This window comes from Gracilinanus agilis, chromosome 3 (genome assembly GCF_016433145.1).
Source record: "Gracilinanus agilis isolate LMUSP501 chromosome 3, AgileGrace, whole genome shotgun sequence".
NCBI classification, from domain to species: domain Eukaryota; kingdom Metazoa; phylum Chordata; class Mammalia; order Didelphimorphia; family Didelphidae; genus Gracilinanus; species Gracilinanus agilis.
Genome location: NC_058132.1, coordinates 427,409,636 through 427,434,349, shown reverse-complemented (window position 1 = coordinate 427,434,349; position 24,714 = coordinate 427,409,636). Strand labels below are relative to the sequence as shown.

The window sequence follows — 24,714 nt, the reverse complement described above, 5'->3', positions numbered from 1 at the left end:
ACATTAATGCATTGCTGGTGGAGTTGTGAACTGATCCAGCCATTCTGGCTGGCAATTTGGAATCATGCTCAAAGGGCTATAAAAGAATGCCTGCCCTTTGACCCAGCCATACCATTGTTGGGTTTGTACCCCAAAGAGATCATAGATAAACAGACATGTACAAAAATATTCATAGCTGAGCTTTTTGTGGTGGCAAAAAACTGGAAAAGGAGGGTATGTCCTTCAATTGGGGAATGGCTGAACAAACTGTGGTATATGCGGGTGATGGAATACTATTGTGCTAAAAGGAATAATAAACTGGAGGAGTTCCAGGCGAACTGGAGAGACCCCCGGGAACTGATGCAGAGCGAAAGGAGCAGAGCCAAAAGAACACTGTACACAGAGACTGATATACTGTGGTAAAATTGAATGTAATGGGCTTCTGTACCAGCAGCAATGCAATGACCCAGGACAATTCTGAGGGATTTATGGTAAAGAATGTTACCCACATTCAGAGGAAGGACTGCAGGAGAGGAAACATATAAGAAAAGCAACTGCTTGAACGCATGGGTCGGGGCGGACCTGATTGAGGGTGTGGACTCGAAACTACCACACCAATGCAACCACCAACAATTGGGAAATTGGTCTTGATCAAGGACACATGACAAAACCAGTGGAAATGTGCGTCGGCCATGGGTGGGGGGAGTGCAGGGGGTGAAGGGGAAAGTAGGAGCATGAAACATGTAACCATGTTAAAAATGATTATTAATAAATGTTAAAAAATTAAAAAAAAATGAAAAGGGAGACCTTACCTCAAATGAAGGGGAAATTAAGGCAATCATTAAAAACTATTTTGCCCAATTATATGGCAACAAATATAACAATTTAGGAGATATGGATGAATATTTACAAAAATATAAATTGCCTAGATTAACAGCAGAAGAAATAGAATACCTAAATAATCCCATATCAGAAATAGAAATTGAAGAAGCTATCAAAGAACTCCCTAAGAAAAAATCACCAGGACCTGATGGATTCACAAGTGAATTCTATCAGGCATTCAAAGAGCAACTAATCCCAATACTATACAAATTATTTGATATGATAAGCAAAGAAGGAGTCCTACCAAATTCCTTTCATGACACAAATATGGTACTGATTCCAAAGCCAGGTAGACCAAAAACAGAGAAAGAAAACTATAGATCAAACTCCCTAATGAACATAGATGCAAAAATCTTAAATAGAATATTAGCAAAGAGACTCCAGCAAGTAATTAAGAAGATCATCCACCATGACCAGGTGGGATTTATACCAGGAATGCAAGGACGGTTCAACATTAGGAAAACCATCCACATAATTGACCATATCAACAGTCTAACAAACAAAAATCACATGATTATCTCAATAGATGCTGAAAAAGCCTTTGACAAAATACAGCATCCATTCCTATTAAAAACACTGAAAAGCACAGGAATAAAAGAACATTTCCTAAAAATAATAAGCAGTATATGCCTAAAACCATCAACCAACATCATTTGCAATGGGGATAAATTAGAAGCCTTCCCAATAAGATCAGGAGTGAAACAAGGATGCCCATTATCACCTCTATTATTCAACATAGTACTAGAAACACTAGCAGTAGCAATTAGAGAAGAAAAAGAAATTGAAGGTATCAAAATAGGCAATGAGGAGACTAAGCTATCACTCTTTGCAGATGATATGATGGTCTACTTAAAAAACCCTTGAGAATCAACTAAGAAGCTTGTAGAAATAATCAACAACTTTAGCAAAGTGGCAGGATACAAAATAAATGCACATAAATCATCAGCATTTCTATATATCTCCAACACATTAGAGCAGCAAGAGGTAGAAAGAGAAACACCATTTAAAATTACCCTAGACAATATAAAATACTTAGGAATCTATCTACCAAAACAAACACAGCAATTATATGATAACAACTACAAAACACTTTCCAAACAAATAAAACTGGATCTAAACAATTGGAAAGCCATTGATTGCTCATGGGTAGGACAAGCTAACATAATAAAAATGGAACATTCTACCCAAATTAATTTACCTATTTAGTGCCATACCTATCAAATTACAAAAAAACTTCTTTACTGAATTAGGAAAAACTATAACAAATTTCATTTGGAATAACAAAAGTTCAAGAATATTAAGGGAAATAATGAAAAAAAAATGTGAAGGAAGGGGGCCTAGCAGTACCAGATATTAAACTATACTATAAAGCAGCAGTCATCAAAACAATATGGTACTGGCTGGGAGACAGAGAGGAGGATCAGTGGAATAGACTTGGGGTAAATGACATCAGCAAGACAGTGTATGATAAACCCAAAGAGCCCAACTTTTGGGACATGAATCCACTATTTGACAAAAACTGCTGGGAAATTTGGAAAACAATATGGGACAAATTAGGTTTAGATCAACATCTCATTCCCTACACCAATATAAATTCAGAATGGGTAAATGACTTGAATATAAAGAGGGAAACTATAAATAAGTTAAGTGAACACAAAATAGTATACTTTCAGATCTCTGGGAAAGGAAAGATTTTAAAACCAAGCAAGAGTTAGAGAAAATTACAAAATGTAAATTAACAGGTTTTGATTATATTAATCTAAAAAGCTTTTGTACAAACAAAAACAATGTAGTCAAAATCAGAAGGGAAACAACAAATTGGGAAAAAATCTTTATAACAAAAAAACTCTGACAGGGGTCTAATTACTCAAATATACAAGGACTTAAATCAATTGTATAAAAAATCAAGCCATTTCCCAATTGAAAAATGGGCAAGAGACATGAATAGGCAATTTTCAGGTAAAGAAATCTAAAATATCAATAAGCACATGAGAAAGTGTTCTAAATCTCTAATAATTAGAGAAATGCAAACCAAAACAACTCTGAGGTACCACCTCACACCTAGCAGATTGGCTAAAATGAAAGAAGGGGAGAGTAATGAATGCTGGAGGGGATGTGGCAAAATTGGGACATTAATGCATTGTGAACTGATCCAACCATTCTGGCTGGCAATTTGGAACTATGCTCAAAGGGCTATAAAAGACTGCCTGTCCTTTGATCCAGCCATACCATTGCTGGGTTTGTACCCGAAAGTGATCATAGATAAACAGACTTGTACGAAAATATTTATAGCTGAGCTTTTTGTGGTGGCAAAGAACTGGAAAGGGAGGGAATACCCTTCAATTGGGGAATGGCTGAACAAACTGTGATATATGCTGGTGATGGAATACTATTGTGCTTAAAGGAATAATAAACTGGAGGAGTTCCAGGCGAACTGGAGAGACCTCCAGGAACAGATGCAGAGTGAAAGGAGCAGAGCCAGAAGAACACTATACACAGAGACTGATATACTATGGTAAAATCGAATGTAATGGACAGTGTTCTTCTGGCAGCAGCAATAAAATGACACAGGACAGCTCTGAAGGATTTATGGTAAAGAATGCTACTCACATTCAGAGGAAGATCTGCAGGAGAGGAAACATAGAAGATAAACAACTGCTTGATTGCATGGGCTGAGGCGGACATGATTGGGGATGTAGACTCGAAACTACCACACCAATGCAACTAACAACAATATGGAAATAGGCCCTGAACAAGGACACATGTTACAACCAGTGGAAATGTGCGTTGGCCATGGTTGGGGGTAAGTGGGGTTGAAGGGGAAAGTAGGTGCATAAAGTATGTAAACAGGTTAAAAATGAATATTAATAAATGTTTTAAAAAAAAAGATTGCCCGCCATTTAATCCACTGCTGGATTTGTATCCCAAAGAGATAATAAGAAAAATACTTGTACAAAAATATTCATAGCTGCTCTCTTTGTGGTGCTAACATATTGGAAAATGAGGAGATGCCCTTAGATTGGGGAGTGGCTGAACCAATTGTGGTATCTGATGGTGATGGAATACTACTATGCTGAAAGGAATAGTGAACTGGAGGATTTCTATGTGAATTGGAAATACCTCCACGAATAAATGCAGAGTGAAAGGAGCAGAACCAGGAGAACATTATTCATAGAAACTGATATACTCTGTGGCACAATCAAATGAAACAGACTTTTCTACTAGCAGCAATGCAATGATCCAGGATAATCCAGAGGATCTTATGAGAAAGAACACTATCCACATCCTGAGAAAGATCTGTGGGAGCAGAAAAGCAGAAGAGAAACATCACCTGGTTCGATAGAGATATGATTGGGATATTGGGGTTAAAAGATCACTCTGTTTTAATTATGAATAATATACCAATAGGTTTTGAACAATGATACATGTATAGCCCAGTGGAATTATTTGTCACCTCCATTAGAGAGGAGGGAAGAGGGGTGGGAAAAATCTTGAATCATGTAACAATGGAAAAATATTCTAAATAAATAATAAATTATTAAAAAAAAAACACAACCCTGAATGACAGAGGCAGCTGGGTATCTCAGAACCAGACCTAGAGACAGAAGGTACTAGGTTCAAATCTGGCCTCAGATACTTCCTAGCTGTGTGACCCTGGGCAAGTCACTTAACATTTATTGCCTAACCCTTGCCATTCCTGCCTTAGAACTAGTACTTCGTTTTTATTAGGCGGAAGTTAAGGGTTAAAAAAAATCAATAAATAAAACTGAAGGACTGTATACAGCTCAAGATTCAACTAGGAAAAAAAAGATAAAGACTTTTATAGCACTTCTCCCCTATGCCTCATGTTTGTTTCCTTTATACTTAGTCTTAATGCCTAATCATAAATGCAGATCATTGTCTAGATAACTCATTCAAATCCTAACAACTTTAAAATCAAAATGTCTTTCATGATCACAAATTTCTGTTTAAATGTAGTGTATAAAATATTAAGTAGTCAGGAATCCATAGCATATGCAAATTAGACAATGGAAGAAAATATCTTAGTCTTTTTTTCTTGCATATTAACAGAAAATACAACCCACTTATATTTTCTATCCTTATATTCCCCTCTCTTCCATATAATGGACCTAAAATTCAATTTTAAATGGATGTTATAGTCAAAATGACCTTCACAGACATAAATGTAAAATCATAAAATTTTAGACTAAAAAGGACTAGAGAAAAAATCTAATCCAACTCCCTCATTTTAGAAATGAGGAAAATGATCACCAGAATGATTATGTGGCTTTGCCCACAGAGTCTATGTCTCTGTACAGACATAGCCTGAATTTAAACCCATTACTCTGACTCTAATTCATTCCTCCCTCCATCTAAGGAAACTGCTTTCTCAAATATTTGATAAACACATAGAGCAAAAAATAATTATTAAGCAAATTACAGAATACAAAGTGAGTTATTAAGGTTTCAGGTTCTTTTGATCAGGAATCTCAGAGTAAATCTGAAGCAATGCCAGTTAAACACCAGGTTAACCATTATCTAATTTATAAAATCTTCTCATTCAAATTGCAGACAAGTCAGGAAAAAATTTTCTGCAATTTGTAAACTAAACCTTGTCTTTTTTAAAATTAGATTAAGTATTTATGATCAATGACCAAATAATCATTTTAAAAGATGTCCTTACCAAAGACAGTCAGTTCTGCTGGATCACTGTCTCTTTCTCCAACCATGTTTGTTCCAACACAGGTATACATGCCTGCATCACTCTTTCTAGTGTTTGAAATCATCAGTTTCCCACCACGGATCTGTATCAAATAAAATGATGTCAACATAAACATATTAAAATCTTTGTATCATAATCAATTATTTTTTCATAAGTCCAAATAAGGAGGTGTTAGTCATATATTTAGGATGACAGAGAATACCTAGGGAGCCTGGATATAATTTTATGTGAATTTTAAAATTGTTTCCAAGAGTCAAAGTAGTTTAATGAAGAAAGAAAGAGAGAGCCAATTTGGGTCAGGAAGATCTATGTATAAGTACTTGCTCTGAAACATATAAGTTGTTTTACTCTGTGTAGGCTATAAGTGCCTGAAGAAAGTACAGATAAATTGCTTATCTGTATCAGAGGCTAAAATTTCCACATGAAGTGCTCCATATTCTGATAAAAATAACAGATCCAGATTAAAATAAATAATTTTCTAATGTTTTTTCAAAACTTTTCTTACATCTTATTGGTACTGGATGATTTTCCATCAATATATCTTGAAATTTTAAAAGAAATATCATGAGTCATTTTCATTTTTCACATCTAAATCATAAAATGCTATTAATTTTTTAGACATAAATTCTGGCATAAAACATTCATATTTATAAACTCTTAATATGTATTAGTTTTTAATTGTCATTTCAGTTTGACTCACACTTATTCTCTCTTCCCTGTCATCTATTCGAACTTTGTCTTTCTTCCAATAGATGGTGGGCTCTGGATGTCCTCGAGGAGGTTGGCACTCCAAGATGGCAGGCTCCCCGGCTGCCACAACAACATCTGTGGGATTTTGCCGGAAGTCATCTCTTAATACTGAGAAAAAAAGAATAATTTTTTTTCAAAATCTCATTGACAGTGATTTTTTTATTCTGAAGTATCAGCAAAATGTGTTAACTGCATTCATTTCTTTCTAGTAAAAGCTGCCAGGTGACTGTCATTGTTAAATCACTGTTCTGGCTGTTAACATTAGGAAAAATAAAAACAACAAAAAATTTCCAGAAATTTAGAGAGTAAGTTTTAGAACCCAGAAAAGAGGCAGACATCAAAAACTTCTATAAGGAGCCTCTCTCATGTCAAAAATACAGATGGGATATATGTTGTTTTCATTACACTTCTGTAGATAGATTCATTGTTCAGTCATTTAACACACTAGCACCCACATACATAGAGCTTCATTTTCATCCATTCTGTAATTCCACCTGCCAAGTGACATCTGGATAGCGTGACACACAGAGGAGGGAGATCCTTTATAGCAGTTTTGTTAGTCTGACATTTCCCTCTTTTCATTAAGGAGAACAGCAGGTTGGACCTCAGTTGTAACCTCTGAAAATCTGGCATGCTTGATTCTCCAACTGGCACCTATATCCTTTTGCTTTATTTTATTTTATTTTCTGTTAACTAGATAAACTGCCCAGAGAAGTAATTAATCTCATACTGGATTGAAGATTTTCAACTTTATTAGGCAAGTAGTGATTTTTAAAAGATACTTAATTTCTAAAATGGAAAGTTTTGAAAGGCAAGCTGATATACCTAATGTAATGACTACCTATTTTCTCTATTTGTTGATATTCTTCTAGACTTGACAAGTCAGGTATGCCAATGAGCAGAAAGAACTGCTCATGACTGATAAAAGTCTGAAACCAAAATTAAGCAAAGTAGGTTTCTTAGATAAATTATACTCCTGTAAATCGAGATTAGGTAAACTTGATATTAGGTTTCATAGTCCCATGATAAAATCCACTCTGTTATGATGCCTGGTCTCTAAATCTCTGAATGAATTGTCATTTTTCCAAATGAATAAATCTTCAACTCCTGAAAATAGCTTGAGAGACAATTGAGAATTTTAGGGCTTCCCCCTTCTTGCCTTTCTGCTACATATCCTTTTAATAATTTTCCATCACACTGAAGTTATAACTCTTCAAAAGTTTTGAAATATTGTCTCCAATTGAAGGAACAGTCAAGAAGACCAGCACAAATTGCTTTTTTTCATCATATAAAGTTAACTTATTTACTTTTACTGATAATAAAATATGTTCAGTTTTAACACCCAGAAAAACTTCTTTTCTGTCCTTTTATCTTATAGGAAAAAATTTTACTTATATGTGTAAGAATTTCCTTCTGAATGGGTTGAGGTATGTGTACATTTAAATGGGATATTCAGCTATGTGGTTATAATGTTTTTCCTTCTAACAAATAGATCCTCTACCAATAAATTGTATTCTGTTGATTAATTTGTATTCTAATACCTAAAAGCTGCCTACTTAACAAATACAAAAATGTGCAAAAACATGGTAACAGGGTGATATCTGAAACTGGCAACGAATGGTGTTTTGGTAGTGAACCAAATTGTTCCAAAATGACACATCTGGCAAGCTATCTTTAGAATTAGTTTCCTAAAAAAATACCAAAAAGCAACTCAAAAGCTACTTATAACTAATGCAAATCATCTTCATGTACAATTCCATTCTGACCACAACAGTACAAATTACTGAAAATAGCATTCTTTGACTTGGGAAACAAAGATTAAAAAAAAAGAACACTATAGCAGCATAACAAGATGAAGGGCATGGGTTGCTATTGTTGAGCAATAGAACATATGTTTGTGGCAATTAGACAAAAAAACCTTCCCATTTGCAAATGAAGCCAAGAAACCTGACATCCACTATAATTTTATGCTTGCAGTCCACTCATCCCTGAAGTAGAGGATAGATAATGATACAACTATGGACCACATCCTTTTGCAATTTACAGAATAGTGGGCTAGCTTGGGCTTTAGAAATTTACTTTTATTTATTTTGTCTTTATCTCATTCTCTTTATTTCATCTTTATCTAGAGAGCCAAACCCCAAAATAAATAACCAGATAAAAGAAAGACATCAATTTAAAGTTGCTATAAAAAAGATAAAATCTTGTAGAAATGTTAATACAAAAATGCTTATGCATTGGACAAACTAAGATATCTGTCACAATTGTGACTAGGTAGCTAAATTTGAATTTCTCTAATGCTTCCATAATTTTCACATAATTTTGTGGTTTTATATCCCTTCTTCTTATGTGTATATATAATTTTGCTTCATATATTTTGTGACCACAAGTTTTACAATTTACTCCAAAATATATAAATATATCAATACTAATCACTATAGAATATATACACCTATACTATCACTTATATATGTGCATACTAATAAAGACTGGACACCTTTATAGGATCTTTGAAAAAGAAAGGGGTAAACCAGAAGAAAATATGTTCAATACTAGCAATTGCTTCTAAGAGATGAAGGATGAAAGCTTCGGAATAAGCATTTGTTTCAATAATTAGTTATGAAATTTAAGATGTTTTTATTTTTTGGAAAGCCAGCATGTTATACTAAAGTCTTAGACTTTACTGAGGGGAGTAGAAGATTCTACTTAAGAGATGTATTAGCTGTGTCATCATGTAATGCCAACTTTAAGGTCAGGGAACCTCAGTTTGTTCATATGTAAAATGGAGCTAATAATGCTTACAGTATTATTTAATAGGATTGTTGAGAGAAAAGGAGTTTGAAAAACTTAGTGTTACAGTAGTGTGCCAATTACTTAGTATAATCAATAATTTTGATATGGTCTAACTTTGTAACAAATGGTAGTGCCTGTGTGCTTCTAGTCATTTTAGTAGATTAATATAAATCTGACCTTGATTTGATTTCTCTAGCATTAGTTAATTTTCTGTGTGTTGAGTGTTGATTTTCATGTCATTCACACATGTATCAGTTCATAGTTCCACTAGCAGTGTATTAGTGTCCCAGTTTTACCACATCCTTTTTCTGTCATATTAGTCAGTCTGTCCCCTTTAGTTCAATTTTTAATGCTTTGGTTTTTACAAATGGATATTAATCCAAAGAAATGTATAGAAGTTGTATCACTTAAAGAATACATTACAACGACTATTAGAGATATTGCTGCAGTTTTTGGTGTGGGGAAGCCAAGTGTTCCAAATCATTCAAGTTTATAATGGAGCAATCAATCACTTTGAAGAACAAAAGAAAATGCAATTAGTAACTAAAAAATGATGCCAAGAACTGGAAAATTCTTGCTGAGAGCCAGTCTAATTAGATCTCAGAAAATAGTCAACGAGATTCATATGGAACTGATAGATGGAAGAGATCCTCTGCAGTGAACAGTCTTCCTCAATTGGGAAGAACAGTGAGAACAGTAACAACAAATAAACAATTACAAACAATAACAATAACAAAGTGGTTGTAATTGAAAACATGAAATATTGAATATTCTAAAAATTTTAACTGATGAAAGCCACACTTTCATTTAAGGCTACATCAAATGTTAAGTGAACAATTTCAGGTGAGTGTAAAATTTTTCAGTCTAAATCAGACTGGAAAAAATCTCCCCAAAATAATTTGGGGATTATTTTTAAAATTTCAAATAGATTCAGAAGTCTCTTCTTTCAAGTAATCATGAACTCTGATAAATAATTTATGCTAAAAATAGAATTTTTATAGAATGTTATCACTTCCTAAATTGGAATGGGTTGTGCAAAGTATGCCACAATTCATAAAATATTGTAGAAGTTATTAAAGAAATTAAGGTAAACATGATTCAATGGTTTAGAAACTTGAAAACCTATAGGCTATAATCAAGAATAGACTTGGAGAAGTGGACCATTCATCAAAAGCAAGGCTAATGCTATACGATTTTTTTAAAATAGTTCCTGATGAAGAATTAAGATTGGCAAAATCTTGTGAAATGACTGACAGACAAATGAGAAAAACAAATGAGAAAAAACAGAACATATACCACATTGAAATTTTTTAATATGAAAAATTGTAGTTTACTTTATAAATTATTAATTTGTCAATATTCCCCATTTCTCAGTGTCCTTCATTTCATACATATAATCATTTGTCATACTTTGATATTCTCTTCATTTCTCTTCCAACCAATTCTTTATCTTTTAGTTTAGTGTCTTGTCATCTCTTGCCTAGATTATTGCTAAAGACTCATTATTTGTTTCCCTGTCTAATGTCACTCACCACTCCAATACATCCTGTACACGATTGCCAAAGTAATCTTCCCTAAAGTATGGATCTGACTACTTGACTGCCCTAATCATCAACTCCTTTCTTAAATTTTTAAAGCCCTTCCTTTACATAACTGTTTTCAGCCTCAATTACTGTCTCTCACATTAAATTATTGTCCCTCCAATTCTGTAATCCAGTCAAACTGGCCTTCTTTGACCTCATTGCCATTTGACTGGCCATCATAAACACTTAGAGTACATTCCCAACTTACATTTACCCCTCCTTCGTTAATATATGAATCAAACTTGTAACACTAGAGGGGAAGATAAGAGGAAAAGAAGAAAAGTTAAGATTGAAGGAGGATGTCAAAATGCAGGGGAATACACACGGAAGTGGATAGGAGAATGAATTAAAAACCAGAATCCTACCATATGTTGTGTGTCATTTGAAATTATTGTAAGCCCTGGAAGACTACATCTCCCAGGACTCTCTCTGCTACAACTTGCCCTGACACTTCCCACTTCCTTTGGGGGAGGTGTCAGGGAAAGTATAAAAGGGAAAGTTTGGCACCTTTTCTCTCTTTCTACCCAGGAGGGTCTGCTCTCTATGCTGGAAGCTCTGCTCTTTACCCTGACTGCTCTCAACCCTGGAAGCTTAGCTCTCTCTATGCTGGAAGCTCCCATCTCTACCCTGAGAACCTGATCTCTTTCTTGGGGCCTTTTTCCCTTTCTTCCTATCTCCTATTTTTTCCTAGACCTTTCCCTTTCTAATTAAAATAAATATTTAAGTTTACAATTTAAGTATTCAAACCCTAAAGTTGCTCTCTGATCATTCATTTGAGGGCTCTGATCAATTTCCTCTGCCTAGGCTGGGGCCACTATCTTCTTTTCCCTTCCTCTATCTTCCTCTCTCCTTTCTCCCATCTATCCTACCGCCCTCCCTTCACTTTTACCTCACACATTTGTCTGTAAGAAACACACTTGAGGCAGGTAGACACACACAAAGGCTGGAGCAGAATCTATTGGGCTATAATTGAGATAAAGAAGGTTTGACCAGGAATCATGATCTCAAAAAAAGCTAAAATAAAAATAAGTTTGATTAAAAGAGATAAGGAAGGAAATTACATCTTTAGAAAAGGCAGCATAAATAATGAAGAAATATCACTACTTAATATATATACACCAAATGGTATAGCATCAAAATTTTTAAAGGAAAATTTAAAGGAGCTTAAGGAGGAAATAGATAATAAAAATATTAGTGGGGGACCTCAACCTTCCAATATCAAAAATAGATAAATCAAACCAAAAAATGAATAAGAAAGAAGTAAGGGAAGTGAATGAAATATTGGAAAAATTAGAGTTAATAGATATCTGGAGAAAAACTAAAAGGGATAAAAAGGAATATACATTCTTTTCAGCAGCACATGGTACATATACAAAGACTGACCATGTTTTAGGGCATAAAACTGCAAATAAATGTAGAAAAGCAGAAATAATAATATTTTCAGATCATAATGCAATAAAATAATAATTAATAAGGGCTTATGAAGAGGCAAATTTAAAATAAATTGAAAACTTAATAATCTAATTCTTCAAAACTGAAGAGTCAAAGAACAAATCATAGAAACAATTACTGATTTCATTGGGGAGAATGACAATGAAGAAACAGCATATCAAAATCTATGGGATATAGTCAAAGCAGTACGCAGGGAAAAATTTATAATCCTAAGTGCCTATATCAACAAAATAGAGCGGGAATAGATCAATGAATTGGGTTTGCACCTTAAAAAGCTAGAAAGAGAACAAATTGAAAATCTCCAGCTAAAATCTAAATAGGAAATTGTAAAAAATCAATGGAGAAATTAATAAAATAGAAAGTAAAAGAACTATTGAACTAATAAATGAGATTAGGAGCTGGTACTTTGAAAAAACAAATAAAATAGATAAAGTACTGGTTAATCTAATAAAAAATAAAGAAGAAAATCAAATTAACAGTATGAAAGATGAAAAGAGTGATCTCACCTCTACTAAAGGGGAAATTAAGATAATTTTTAGGAATTATTTTGCCCAATTATATGACAATAAATGACAATCTAAGTGAAATGGATGAACATTTACCAAAATATAAATTGCCTAGATTAATAGAAGAGGAAAAAGAACTTAAGCAATATGTAAACAATGCCATCTCAGAAAAAGAAATTGAACAAGCTATTAAGGAATTTACCCCAAAAAATATTCTAAGAAAAAATCCCCAGGGCCAGATGGATTCACAAGTGAATTCAATCAAACATTTAAAGAATAATCCAAATACTATACAAATTTTTAACAAAATAAACAAAGAAGGAATCTTACCAAATTCCTTTTATGACACAAATATTGTTTTGATTCCAAAGTCAAACAAGACCAAAAACTGAGAAAGAAAACTACAGCCTAATCTCCTTAATTAACATAGATACAAGAATCTTAAATAAATATTAACAAAAAAGACTCCGGCAAGTGATCACAAGGATTATTCACTATGACCAGGTGGAATTTACACCAGGAATGCAAGAATGGTTGAATATTAAGAAAACCATCCACATAATTGACCATATCAACAACCAAACCAACAGAAATCACATGATTATCTCAATAGATGCAGAAAAAGTCTTTTACAAAATACAACATCCATTCCTTTTGAAAACACTAGAAAGTATAGGAATAGATATATAAAACCATCAGCAAGTAACATCTGCAATGGGAAAAAGTTAGAAACCTTAACAATAAGATCAGGAGTAAAACAAGGATGCCCATTATCACCTCTATTATTTAATATTGAGCTAGAAACAATAGTGGTAGCAATTAGAAAAGAAAAATAATTAAAGTAGGTAATGAGGAAACTAAACTATCACTCTTTGGAGATATGATGGTATAATTAAAGAATCCAAGAAAATCAACTAAAAGGTTAATGGAAATAATCAACAATTTTAGCAAAGCTGCAGGGTACAAAATAAACCCACAAAAATCATCAGCATTTCTATATATTTCCAAAAAAATTCAACATTCAGAGTTAGAAAAAGAAACTCCTTTGGAAATCACTTGACAATATAAAATATATAGGACTCTATCTGTCAAAACAAACACTAGAATTATATGACCACAACTACAAAATACCTTTCACACAATTAAAACTAGATCTAAATAATTAGAAAAACATTAATTGCTCATGAGTAGGATAAGCTAATATAATAAAAATTACAATCCTGCCCAAATTAATTATTTATTCAGTGCCATTCCTATGAAACTCCCCAAAATCTTTATTATAGAATTTGAAAAAATTGTAACAAAGTTCATCTGGAAGAACAAAAGATCAAGAATATCAAGGGAAATAATGAAAAAAAATGTGAAGGATAAGAGGCCTAGCAGTACCAGATATTAAACTGTACTCTAAAGTAGTGGTCATCAAAACAATATGCAAAACAACTCTGATTAAGAGACATAAGGGAGGATTAATGGAATAGACTAAGGGCAAATGACCTCAGCAAGCTAGTGTTTGATAAACTCAAAGACCCCAGCTTTTGGGACAAGAGCTCACTATTTGACAAAAACTGCTGGGAAAATTGGAGAACAGTATGGGGAAATTTAGGTCTAGATCAATATCTCACACCCTATACCAAGATAAATTAAAAATGGGTAAATGACAAATATAAAGAGTGAAATCATAAATAAATTAGGTGAACATAGAATAGTATAACTTTCAGATCTATGGGAAAGGAAGGAATTTAAGACAAACAAGAGATAAAGAACATTACAAAATGAAAAATGATTTTGACTATATCAAATTAAAAAAGGTTTTGTAGAAACAAAACCAATGCAAATAAAATTAGAAGGAAAGCAAAAAACCAGGAAAGAAATGTTATAACAAAACTCTCTGACAAAGGTTTAATTTCCCAAATATATAAGGAACTAAGTCAAATTTACAAAAAAATCAAGCCATTCCCCAATTGACAAATGGTCAAAGGATATGAATTGGCAGTTTTCACATGAAGAAATCAAAACTATCAATAATCTCATAAAAAAGTGTTCTAAATCTCTCTTGGTTAGAGAAATGCAAATAAAAACAACTCAGATATATCACCTTATACCTAGCAGACCGGACTATATGGAAGTAAAGGAAACTGATAAATGTTGGATGGGATGTGGCAAAATTGGGAAACGAATACATTGCTGTATTATAATGAATTGTGAATTGGTTCAACCATTCTGGAAAGCAATTGGTAATTATGCTCAAAGAGTTTTTAAAAAATGCCTAGCCTTTGATCTAGTCATACCACTGCTGGGTTTGTACTCCAAAGAGATAATAAGGAAAATTACTTGTACAAAAATATTTATAGCTACGCTCTTTGTGGTGGCAAAAAAATGGAAAATCAGAGGATGTCCATCGATTGGGGAATGGCTGAAGAAATTTTGATATCTGATGGTGATTGAATATTAATGTGCTGAATGGAATGATGAACTGGAATAATTCCATGTGAACTGGAAATGCCTTCAGGAATTGATGCAGAGTAAAAGGAGTAGAACCAGGAGAAGATTATACACAAAGATTGTACACACACACATTATGACACAATCGAATGTAAGAGATTTTTCTACTAGCAGGAATGCAATGATCCAGGACAATCCAGAGGGACTTAAGAGAAAAATGCTATCCACCTCCAGAGAAAAAATTGTGGGAACAGAAATGCAGGAGAAAAACAATGATTGATCAAATAGTTCTAAAAGGATATGATTAGGGTTTTGATGTTAAAATATCACTCTACTACAGATATAAATAACAGAGAAATAAGTTTTAAACAATGATACATGTATAACCCAGTGGTGGGAAAAATCATGAATCATGTAGCCATGGGGAAATAGTCTTAATTAATTAATTAATTAGTTAATTAAAAGAATAAATAAAACCCAGTATAACAAAGAAAAAACAAACCCATCTCCATTCTCTAAAAACCAATACTTTAAAGTCAGTATAAGTTCTTACAGTGTATCTAGAATAATAAGGACCAACAAATTGATGCAGAGAGAAAGGAGCAGAGCCAGAAAAACATTGTACACAGAGACCAATACACTGGTAAAATAGAATGTAATGGACTTCTGTACTAGCATCAATGCAATGACCCAGGACAATTCTGAGGGATTTATGGAAAAGAACGCTACCCACATTCAGAGGAAGAACTGCAGGAGTGGAAACACAGAAGAAAAGCAGCTGCTTGAACATATGTATTGAGGCAGACATGATTGGGGATTTTGATTCGAAACTATGCAATGATCAACAATTGGAAATAGGTCTTGATCAATGACACATGTTAAAACCAGTGGAAATGCGCATCAGCCAGGGGTGGGGGGAGGGCGAGAGGTGAAGGGGAAAGTAGGAGCATGAATCATGTAACCATGTTAACTTTTCTAAAAAATGAATATTAATAAATGTTAAAAATAATAAGGACCAACTATTTAGTATGTGAACATAAGCAAATCTTCATAATCATGAAATAAATTTCATAAGGTGATTGTAGAGTTCTGACATAGTGGACTGACACCTTTGTCCTGCTGTATAAATTGATATTCTGAAATATCCCCAGTATTGAGAGAAATCCAAAGTAAGACGTGCTCAGCCCTGATTCAGGAGGTGAAAAGAAAATTTGTAGAATTTAATTTATATGGCAAATAATACAGATAAATCAGACATGGGCAAAATATTCAAACTCAATCCCTGGAATTTTGAGAAGACTGTTTTATTGAAGTGGGGATGGGGTATCATGGTAAGGGAACAGCAAAATCTTAACTGTCTGATTAATTCTTTATTTTGTATTTTTTACATCCCTGCTCACCCTTCACACACATCATAATATACCACAGAGAGAGCAAAATCTTCTTTATGTTTTCCATTAACATTTAAATTTTTATGAAAGAAGCACTGAAAATGTGTAGAAATCATCAAATGCTACATATAAATTTTGTCATGCTATGTCCCCTATAGAGTAAGATTTGGGGAATTATTAATAAACTCATTTATAAATATGGGGTGTAACAAACCAGTGACATTTGACCATGACATATCTGATTGCTGTTTCTGGCAGACATTTCCTTTGGGCATCTGGCATGTTGCTTTAACATTTGGAAGATACATGCCCTATGAATCCAGGGGTCTAATATTTGACAATGATATCCATTCCATATCCAAGAGTATGTATATTGAAAATAATTAAAGTTTCTTATTTCTTATAAGCTGTTAGTTTAGGCCTAATTCTAACTTGGCTCAAACTGAGGCTGAGAAACTATAGCATTATAAAGTAAGGAATTTATTCTTTCATATGCTTATTGAAAAGAGATAATGTTTTGTAGGTTGTTGGACAGCACAAAAAATTATTCCAAAACTCTTAACATAACTAGAATCTTACTTTTCCCTACTTCAGCTTTTGGCCCCAAAACACACCAATCCAGACCCTCAAATCCCATAGCATATTTATAAGATTAGCATTTACATGATGATTATAAATAACTATGTGTCTTGTCCTAATTTTTTCAATCTAAGTCTATATCCCATGAGTTTCTAATCGATAGTAAATGCATCAAAGTTGCAAGGTGATAGTAAGTCTGGCAGGATGCTTGAAATAATAGTCCTCTTAGGTACCTCGTTTTGTTTCTATGTTCTTCTACCCATTTCCTGTCATGTCTCTTTACTCTCAAGACAATAAATGCTTGAGATAAGCAGGGTAAGTAGGAAAAAAAAGGCACACATACATGTATTATTCTTAAATATATTGATGTGTTTTATATTTGTTGATTAATTATGAGGGTATAAAATATATCAAATGAATATTAATGTAGCTATCCTTTGAATGCAAATGGATAACTATTTGTTTCCCTTTATTAACCTCTAACTGAAAGCATTAGTTTTCACAGCATCAAAATGTGAAAAATTGCATAAGTGTAATCAGCCTCTTGAGCATGGGCCTGTTATTCCACACTTCCCTAATATCTTGGGTTATTAATCCAATATTTCTCTTATATGAGGTATGGGGATTAACATGAATTACAATGTTCAATAACTGCCAGATGTCATGAGTTATAAACTCAATAGTCTAAGGATTATTACACATTAGGGCACCTTATGCACAAGGCAATCTTGGAATTTATGTATTATTTATTACCTATTGGCAGGGTCTCAAAGTAATTTTATCTCTGCTGTTAAAATAAAAATTGGAAGAGGAAGAAGGCCAAGGAGAACCTGAGTTAAAAACTACTATTTCTTTACCTTTTTGCTTCTCCATTGCAATTTAACAAATCTTGGATAGGGGAAATAAATTCATAACCTAATTCAGTTCTATCTATTTCATCACCAGTCTTCCTAATGCAGGTAAAATGAGAAATTTCAACTGGTCTATTTTTTTCTCAATAAAATTAATTGGAGTGCCAACCACTAGAGGTCAGACTTCCATGTCAACCATTTATATCACAGTGTTCCATTAATTTAAATATTGCTAAAGATATACACAAAACCTTAACTTATTCTTAACTATGTTTGTATTTTTTTGGGAGAAAAAAGAATGTTTACATAAAAAAGTAATTCCCACATGTTTACTGGGCTTCAATCAAATTCATTCATTATAATTGTGATTTTGGAAATGTTCCATCAACAGAAAATTTATTTTTTAACCGTCCTTAGATGAAGGTTGTTAAAGTAGATATTCCTAAAAATCAGTGCTTTCCATGAAATGTTCTATTTGATTATTGAAAGGAAAAGTATATTTAAATGTTTTCAAATAAATATTAAGGCATCTATTTTACAAAGTATGATTATTGTCCTTAATACTTGAAGAGGACCAAAATCACATCATTGGTTGTCTTTAGACTCTCAAATAAATTAGATTTAACTGAGACAGAGTTGCACAAAGTCATCAACGTCATGCTCTCTTCTAGAATCATCCAAATCAATGGCAAGACGAAAGTCAAGATGATTGGTGATGGCCAGGAAAGGAGTGGATGACTTTCTTTGATGTCAAACCAAGCTCTAAGCACTCCACAGAGCCTTCTTGCACTACCTTCAGGGCTACTGGAACAAATTGCTCTCCTCTATTCCTTCTGCCAGGGGAATTCTTCACATGACAGAGGTAGACACTTCCCTAATTGATGGAGGAGTTCAACTCCTGTCAGTTATCTGAAGGTGGTCTAACCCTCTTATTGGTATTGCTGCATGCTGTGGCTTCTAGGAGTGACAGATGAGAGCTGGGTGGCAGATGGACACCAAAGGATGAAAGAAGACTTAGAAAGGGCTCAATAAGCTCTCACACAAGAAGTATTAGTTTTCTCTGAACAGCCTATATACACCATCACCTACTGACACTGCACCAAAGACCCAATAATCTTTCTTTTTCCAAGTATGAATACTGAATAGACTAATGTTCAGCAATATCATTGCTCATTACAGGACAAATCTTCAAAAAATCAATATTGTACTTTAACATCCAAGAAAAAGAAGGAGAAATTGTGAGTATACCCACACAAATTTTATGAATGCAAAAGTTCAAAAGACCAATGTCAATGATTTCAAAACCTGACATTAGAGATACAGTATAATATAATAAATAGAAACCCAGCATCTGAGATAAAGAGACTTGGGATCAAGTAACATTTCTAAAACATACTGTCACTAATTCTCTGGGAAAGACATTTAAACTGTTGGTGGCTTAGGCAACTTTCTAAAAATATAAGTGGCAGAGAATCTGTATTTGTAATAGTAGAATAAATTTCTCCTTCAGAAGTTTCCTACTTCAGAAGTGTTATACACACACAGAACATAGGTGACAAAAATACTTCAGAAAATGGACCAAACTAGGAAAAAATAAAAGTTCCTAACTGCATTTAATGTATTGATATATTTAAATAAAAATAGAAATGTATAAATGTGTGTTGTCTTCTAAGTCAGTATGTTGCACATAGGGATACATATGTACAATTTTGTGGCAGTCATTTCTATCTGTTTGATATCACTGTTCTACAACAATGAAATGATGAATGTAATAAACAAGGAAACAAAGGAAAACCATAATAATGACTTCATCTAGAAGCAAGTGTATTGGAAAATTGTTTTTTCTTGGAAAAGGTAATTATTTACTTTTACCCCCTGTTGAATCTATTCTTCCTTAATATATGTAATATATAGATTAGAAATGGGGCAGCTGGGTGGCTCAGTGGATTGAGAGCCAGGCCTAGAGACTGGAGGTCCTAGGTTCAAGTCCGGCCTCGGACACTTCCAGCTGTGTGACCTTGGGCAAGTCACTTGACACCTATCGCCCACCCTTACCACTCCTGGGCTAAGGACGGTCCCTAGCCTGGATGAAAAAGGAGGAGGGTTGGGCGTGGGGCTAGCAACCCCACCCTGTAAAAACTACATCTGCTAAAGAAACTGCAACCTAAAGTAGGGGCAGCTGGGCTAGCTCAGTGGATTGAGAGCCAGGCCTAGAGACGAAAAGTCCTAGGTTCAAATCCGGGCTCAGACACTTCCCAGCTGGGTGACCCTGAGCGACCCATTGCCTACTGGTTGTGGCCCTATGCTCCTAGAATGGAGTCCCAGGATAAAAAAAAATAGATTAGAAATGAATAATTGCTACCTTGAGTTTGTATGTACTACAAGAGGTCTTAGTAACTTAATTTTTAAAAGCATATTGTATGAAAGGTCATGTGAAATCTTCATATTTTTAAAATATTTTTATTTATAATATTTTCCATGGCTACATGATTCAGAATTTTTCCTACCTCTCTTACTCCCCGCTCCCAGAGCTGACAAGCAATTCCACTGGGTTATACATGTATCACAGTTCAAAACCTATTTCTATATTATTCATATTGCAATAGAGTGATCTTTTAACATCAAACCCTTAATCATATCCCCAACAAACTATGTGAACGATCACATGGTTTTTCTTCTGTGTTTCTGCTCCCACAGTTCTTTCTTTGGATGTGGATAGTGTTCTTTCTCATAAGTTCCTCTAGATTGTCCTGGGTCATTGCATTGCTGCTAGTGGAAAAGTCTATTGCATTTGATTACGCCACAGTATATCCATCTCTGGGTACTATTCTATGTTCACCTAATTTATTTATGATTTCACTCTTTATATTTGTTATTTACCAGTTTTGGATTTATCTTGGTATAGAGTGTAAGGTGTTGATCTAAATTCTAAACCTAATTTTTCCTATACTGTTTTCCAGTTTTCCCAGTAATTTCTGTCAAATAGCAAATTCTTGCCCCCAAAGCTGGGAACTTTTGGTTTATCAAACACTAGCTTGCTGAGGTCATTAATAATATTTTCTATTATCATGTACTGTAATACCTACTTCACTGGTTCAATTTTGTGGCTATTATACTTTGTCATCATCCGGGATATCCAAAGATAAGTCATTCACAGAAGCAGTCCCTTCCTGCTTAGATAGAAAGTAAATACCTACATAAATATAATTATATCCTGAATGTATTTGACTGTGTTAGTCTGCTTATTCCTAACAAGGGAAGAGATACAGGTTCATTAAATATAAGAAGTTTAATGATTTACTGGAATATTGACAACTTTCATTATCTATTCAAATGAAAACATACATATATGTAGGCATATATTTGCATTTGTATATGTGTTGGTATATGGTGAACATGCAAAAACCAATAGAAATTATATTGTCACATTTCTTTTTTTTCTTCCTGACCACCAAAGCTCTGTAAAACAGGAAGGCAGGAGGAAAAAAAAGAAGCACTAATAAGAAATAATTTTTATTCTTATATTCTTAAAGGGTCAGAGCTTTGTCAACTTTTTTATGGAGTCCCCCAAGTTTGTTCCTGTAACTTGGGAATTTGCCTTAAGGGAAGTCCCATCCTTTCCTTGTCTTAGACTGAAAAATAAACCTTAATGTACCCAATGATCTCAGCTTAGATAGAATTAGTGGATATAATAAAATCTCAAGCAACTTTTTGTCTTAGAAGTTTCTCCCATTTTATCAGAGGCTTTTGGGTGATGGGTAGAAATAATGGCATCTTTTCAGGAATCACTTCACCTCAGAGTTACTGATAGAGAAGAAAAATAAATCTAGGAATAGACTAAGTTCCTTAGATATCTGAAAGCTTATTTAGAAGTTATCAAAGAAAAGGTAATTATGGTCTCATGGACCAAAATTCTTTAAAGAAAGTTAGGCTAAAAGGAATGGAAAGTTCTCAAGAATTAAATTTTGAAGACATTAACAGATGAAGAGGAAAAAGGGTAATTTGTTCAAATAAACTGCTATAACTACATCTGGAACTTGGATTTTTTAAAGAAGTTTTTTTAAGAAGGAGGGGAAAAGGAGGGGAGCTGGGTAGCTCAGTGGATTGAGAGCCAGGCCTAGAGACCGGAAGTTCCTAGGTTCAAATCCGGCCTCAGACACTTTCCAGCTGTGTGACCCTGGGCAAGTCACTTGACCCCCATTGCCTACCCTTACCACTCTTCCACCTATAAATCAATACACAGAAGTTAAGGGTTTAAAATAAAAATAAATAAATAAATAAACAAACAAACAAATAAATAAATAAGTAAATGAATGAATGAATGAATAAATAAATAAATAAATAAATAAATAAATAAAGAGAAGGAGGGGAAAAGGAAAGAAAAGATATATACAAATGTGTGGTATGATTTTGAAAAACTAGTATACATATACATAATATGTAAAGGCTATTGAAGAAAATTAAGGATAAAAAATTGGAGATTTTAATGCAGAAAAGTAGAGGAACAAAGAAGATATAAGATCAAATGGATGATTGTAAAACATTGAAAAAAAGAAGCAGTGATCACAAATATCCAGAACAGTATCAGAAAGTTTATATCAAATTAAAATTAAGTACCTTTTTGGCAAGGTAATTAGAATGTAAGGTGAGAATACTCTGCATACATGTATTTACATACACACTCATGCATATATGTGTAATTATGCATATATACATACAAGTATATTTAGTTTTATATATATACATACATATATTTACAAACAAGTTTCTTAAATAAGCATTTGACAAACATTCTCATGTTATTTCTATCAGAATTATGGAGAAATCTAGTCACATTTATGTAAGTTTAAGCTAGTTGAATAGTCAAACAAAATGAAGCTCAATGTCATCTTAAAATGAGGTCTCAATTGGAGTGCTATGAAGATCTGTGCTAAGTCCTCTGTTGTTAAATAATTTTATTGGTGACCCAAAAGCAAGCATAATTATCAGTTTAAGATGAAATTAATATAGAAATATGTAAAGTTTTCACTTAGATTAAGGGGGAAAACCACTTTTCAAGTATAAAACAGGAAAAATAAGATTTGGGGCTAAGTGATTGCCCATATAAATATTTACCACCAGAACAAAGGGGCAGCTATAAAATTTATTGCAATCTTAGGCTCCATTAAGCAAGGTGGTATCTGAGACAATTTAAGCATTATTGGACTACCTCAAAGCCATGATAAAAAAAAAAAAAGCTTGGACATCTTACTACAAGAAATAATCAAAGGAAATTGCCCATATATTCTTTAAAAATAAAATAAAATAGAAATAAAATAGAAATTGAAAAATAAAATAAAAAATAAAAATAAAATAAAATTGAAATTGAAAAAATCCACAGACCACTTCCAGAAATAAATCCTCAAATGACAATCTCCAGTAATATAAGAGTTAAATTCAAGAGCACTCAAGCCAAAGAGAAAATACTACAAGGTATTTCAATACCATATATTCAAATACCATGGAGTGACAATTAGGATGACACAGGACATAGAAGCTTCCACATTAAAGGATCAGAAGGCATGGAATATGATATACAGGAAAGCAAAATATCTAAATTTACAACCTAGAGTCATCTAGTATATACTTTCAGGGGGAAAATAGTCATTCAATATGATAGAAGATTCCCAAGCATTACTGAGGAAAAAACCACACCTAAACAAAAAATATTCGAAGTCCAAAATCCAAGAGAAGTCTAAAAAGATAAATAAGAAAAAAGAAAATTTAAGTTACTCAATAAGGTCAAACTGTATGTATTCCTTCATGGAAACTGGATATGTATAATTCTTAAACATCCTTCTTTGTAGTAGAACAGATAGAAGAAATATATTTAAAGAGAGGGTAGACTGATTATGATGATGCAAAATGATATGATATGCAAAAAATCAAGGGCTGTAAAAGGGTTTCAATGAGAGTAAAGGAAACAGAGATGGAATGATTTAAATTATATAACATAAAGAGCCATGAAAAATTATTACAGTGGAGGGGGGAGGATGAGGGTAGTGATAAATAGTGCTTAAATTTTATTCTTATCATAACTGGCTCAAAGAGGGAATAACAACCACACTAATTGGTGTATATAACTATATCTTACCTATAGAAAAGAAGAAGGGTATAAGACAAGAGGGGGTGTTAATTGGAGGAAGGGTGAAGTGTAAGGGGGGAATAAAAAGCAAACCACTGGTTTTGGAAAAGAAAGGAAAAAGAACAAAATCGGCAGGGGAAAATAAGATGGAGGGCAATAAAGAGTTGGTAATTATGATTGTGAATGTGAATAGGATGAACTCACCCATAAATGGAAGTGGATAGCATAATGGATAAAATACCAGAATCCAACTATCTGTGGTTTACAAGAAACACATTTGAGACAGGGTGACCCACAAAGAGTAAAGGTAAGGGGCTGGAACAGAATTTATTGTGCATCATCTTAAGTAAAAAAAATCAGGAATAGTAATCATGATCTCAGACAAAACTAAAACAAAAATAGATTGGATTAAAAGAGATAAGGAAGGAAATTACATCTTGCTAAAAGGTACTAAAAACATTGAAGTAATATCAATACTAAACATATATGCACCAAGATTTAAAATTTGTTGAGAAAAATTTCAGGAAAAGAAGCTCACTAACTCCTTTAATCAAGAAAATGAACTGTTCAGAGAAAGTGTCATAAAGAAACCTCCACTGCACCAGAAGATCCAGAATGAACTTTGGGATGCAATTGATAGAATTGAAGGGGGTTGAACA

General features: G+C 33.4%; 1 protein-coding gene across 1 annotated transcript in view; it reads right to left on the bottom strand.

Annotated features, from left to right (window-relative positions):
* The window catches only part of ROBO2 (roundabout guidance receptor 2), a 773,029-nt gene that overhangs the window by 364,991 nt on the left and 383,324 nt on the right, over positions 1-24,714 (bottom strand). The window contains exons 3-4 of the mRNA XM_044669246.1: positions 6,285-6,442; positions 5,546-5,666 (exon numbers count right to left, since the gene is read on the bottom strand). Of these exons, the coding sequence (XP_044525181.1) occupies positions 5,546-5,666; positions 6,285-6,442 (279 nt within the window). The remainder of the gene's footprint in view (positions 1-5,545; positions 5,667-6,284; positions 6,443-24,714) is intronic.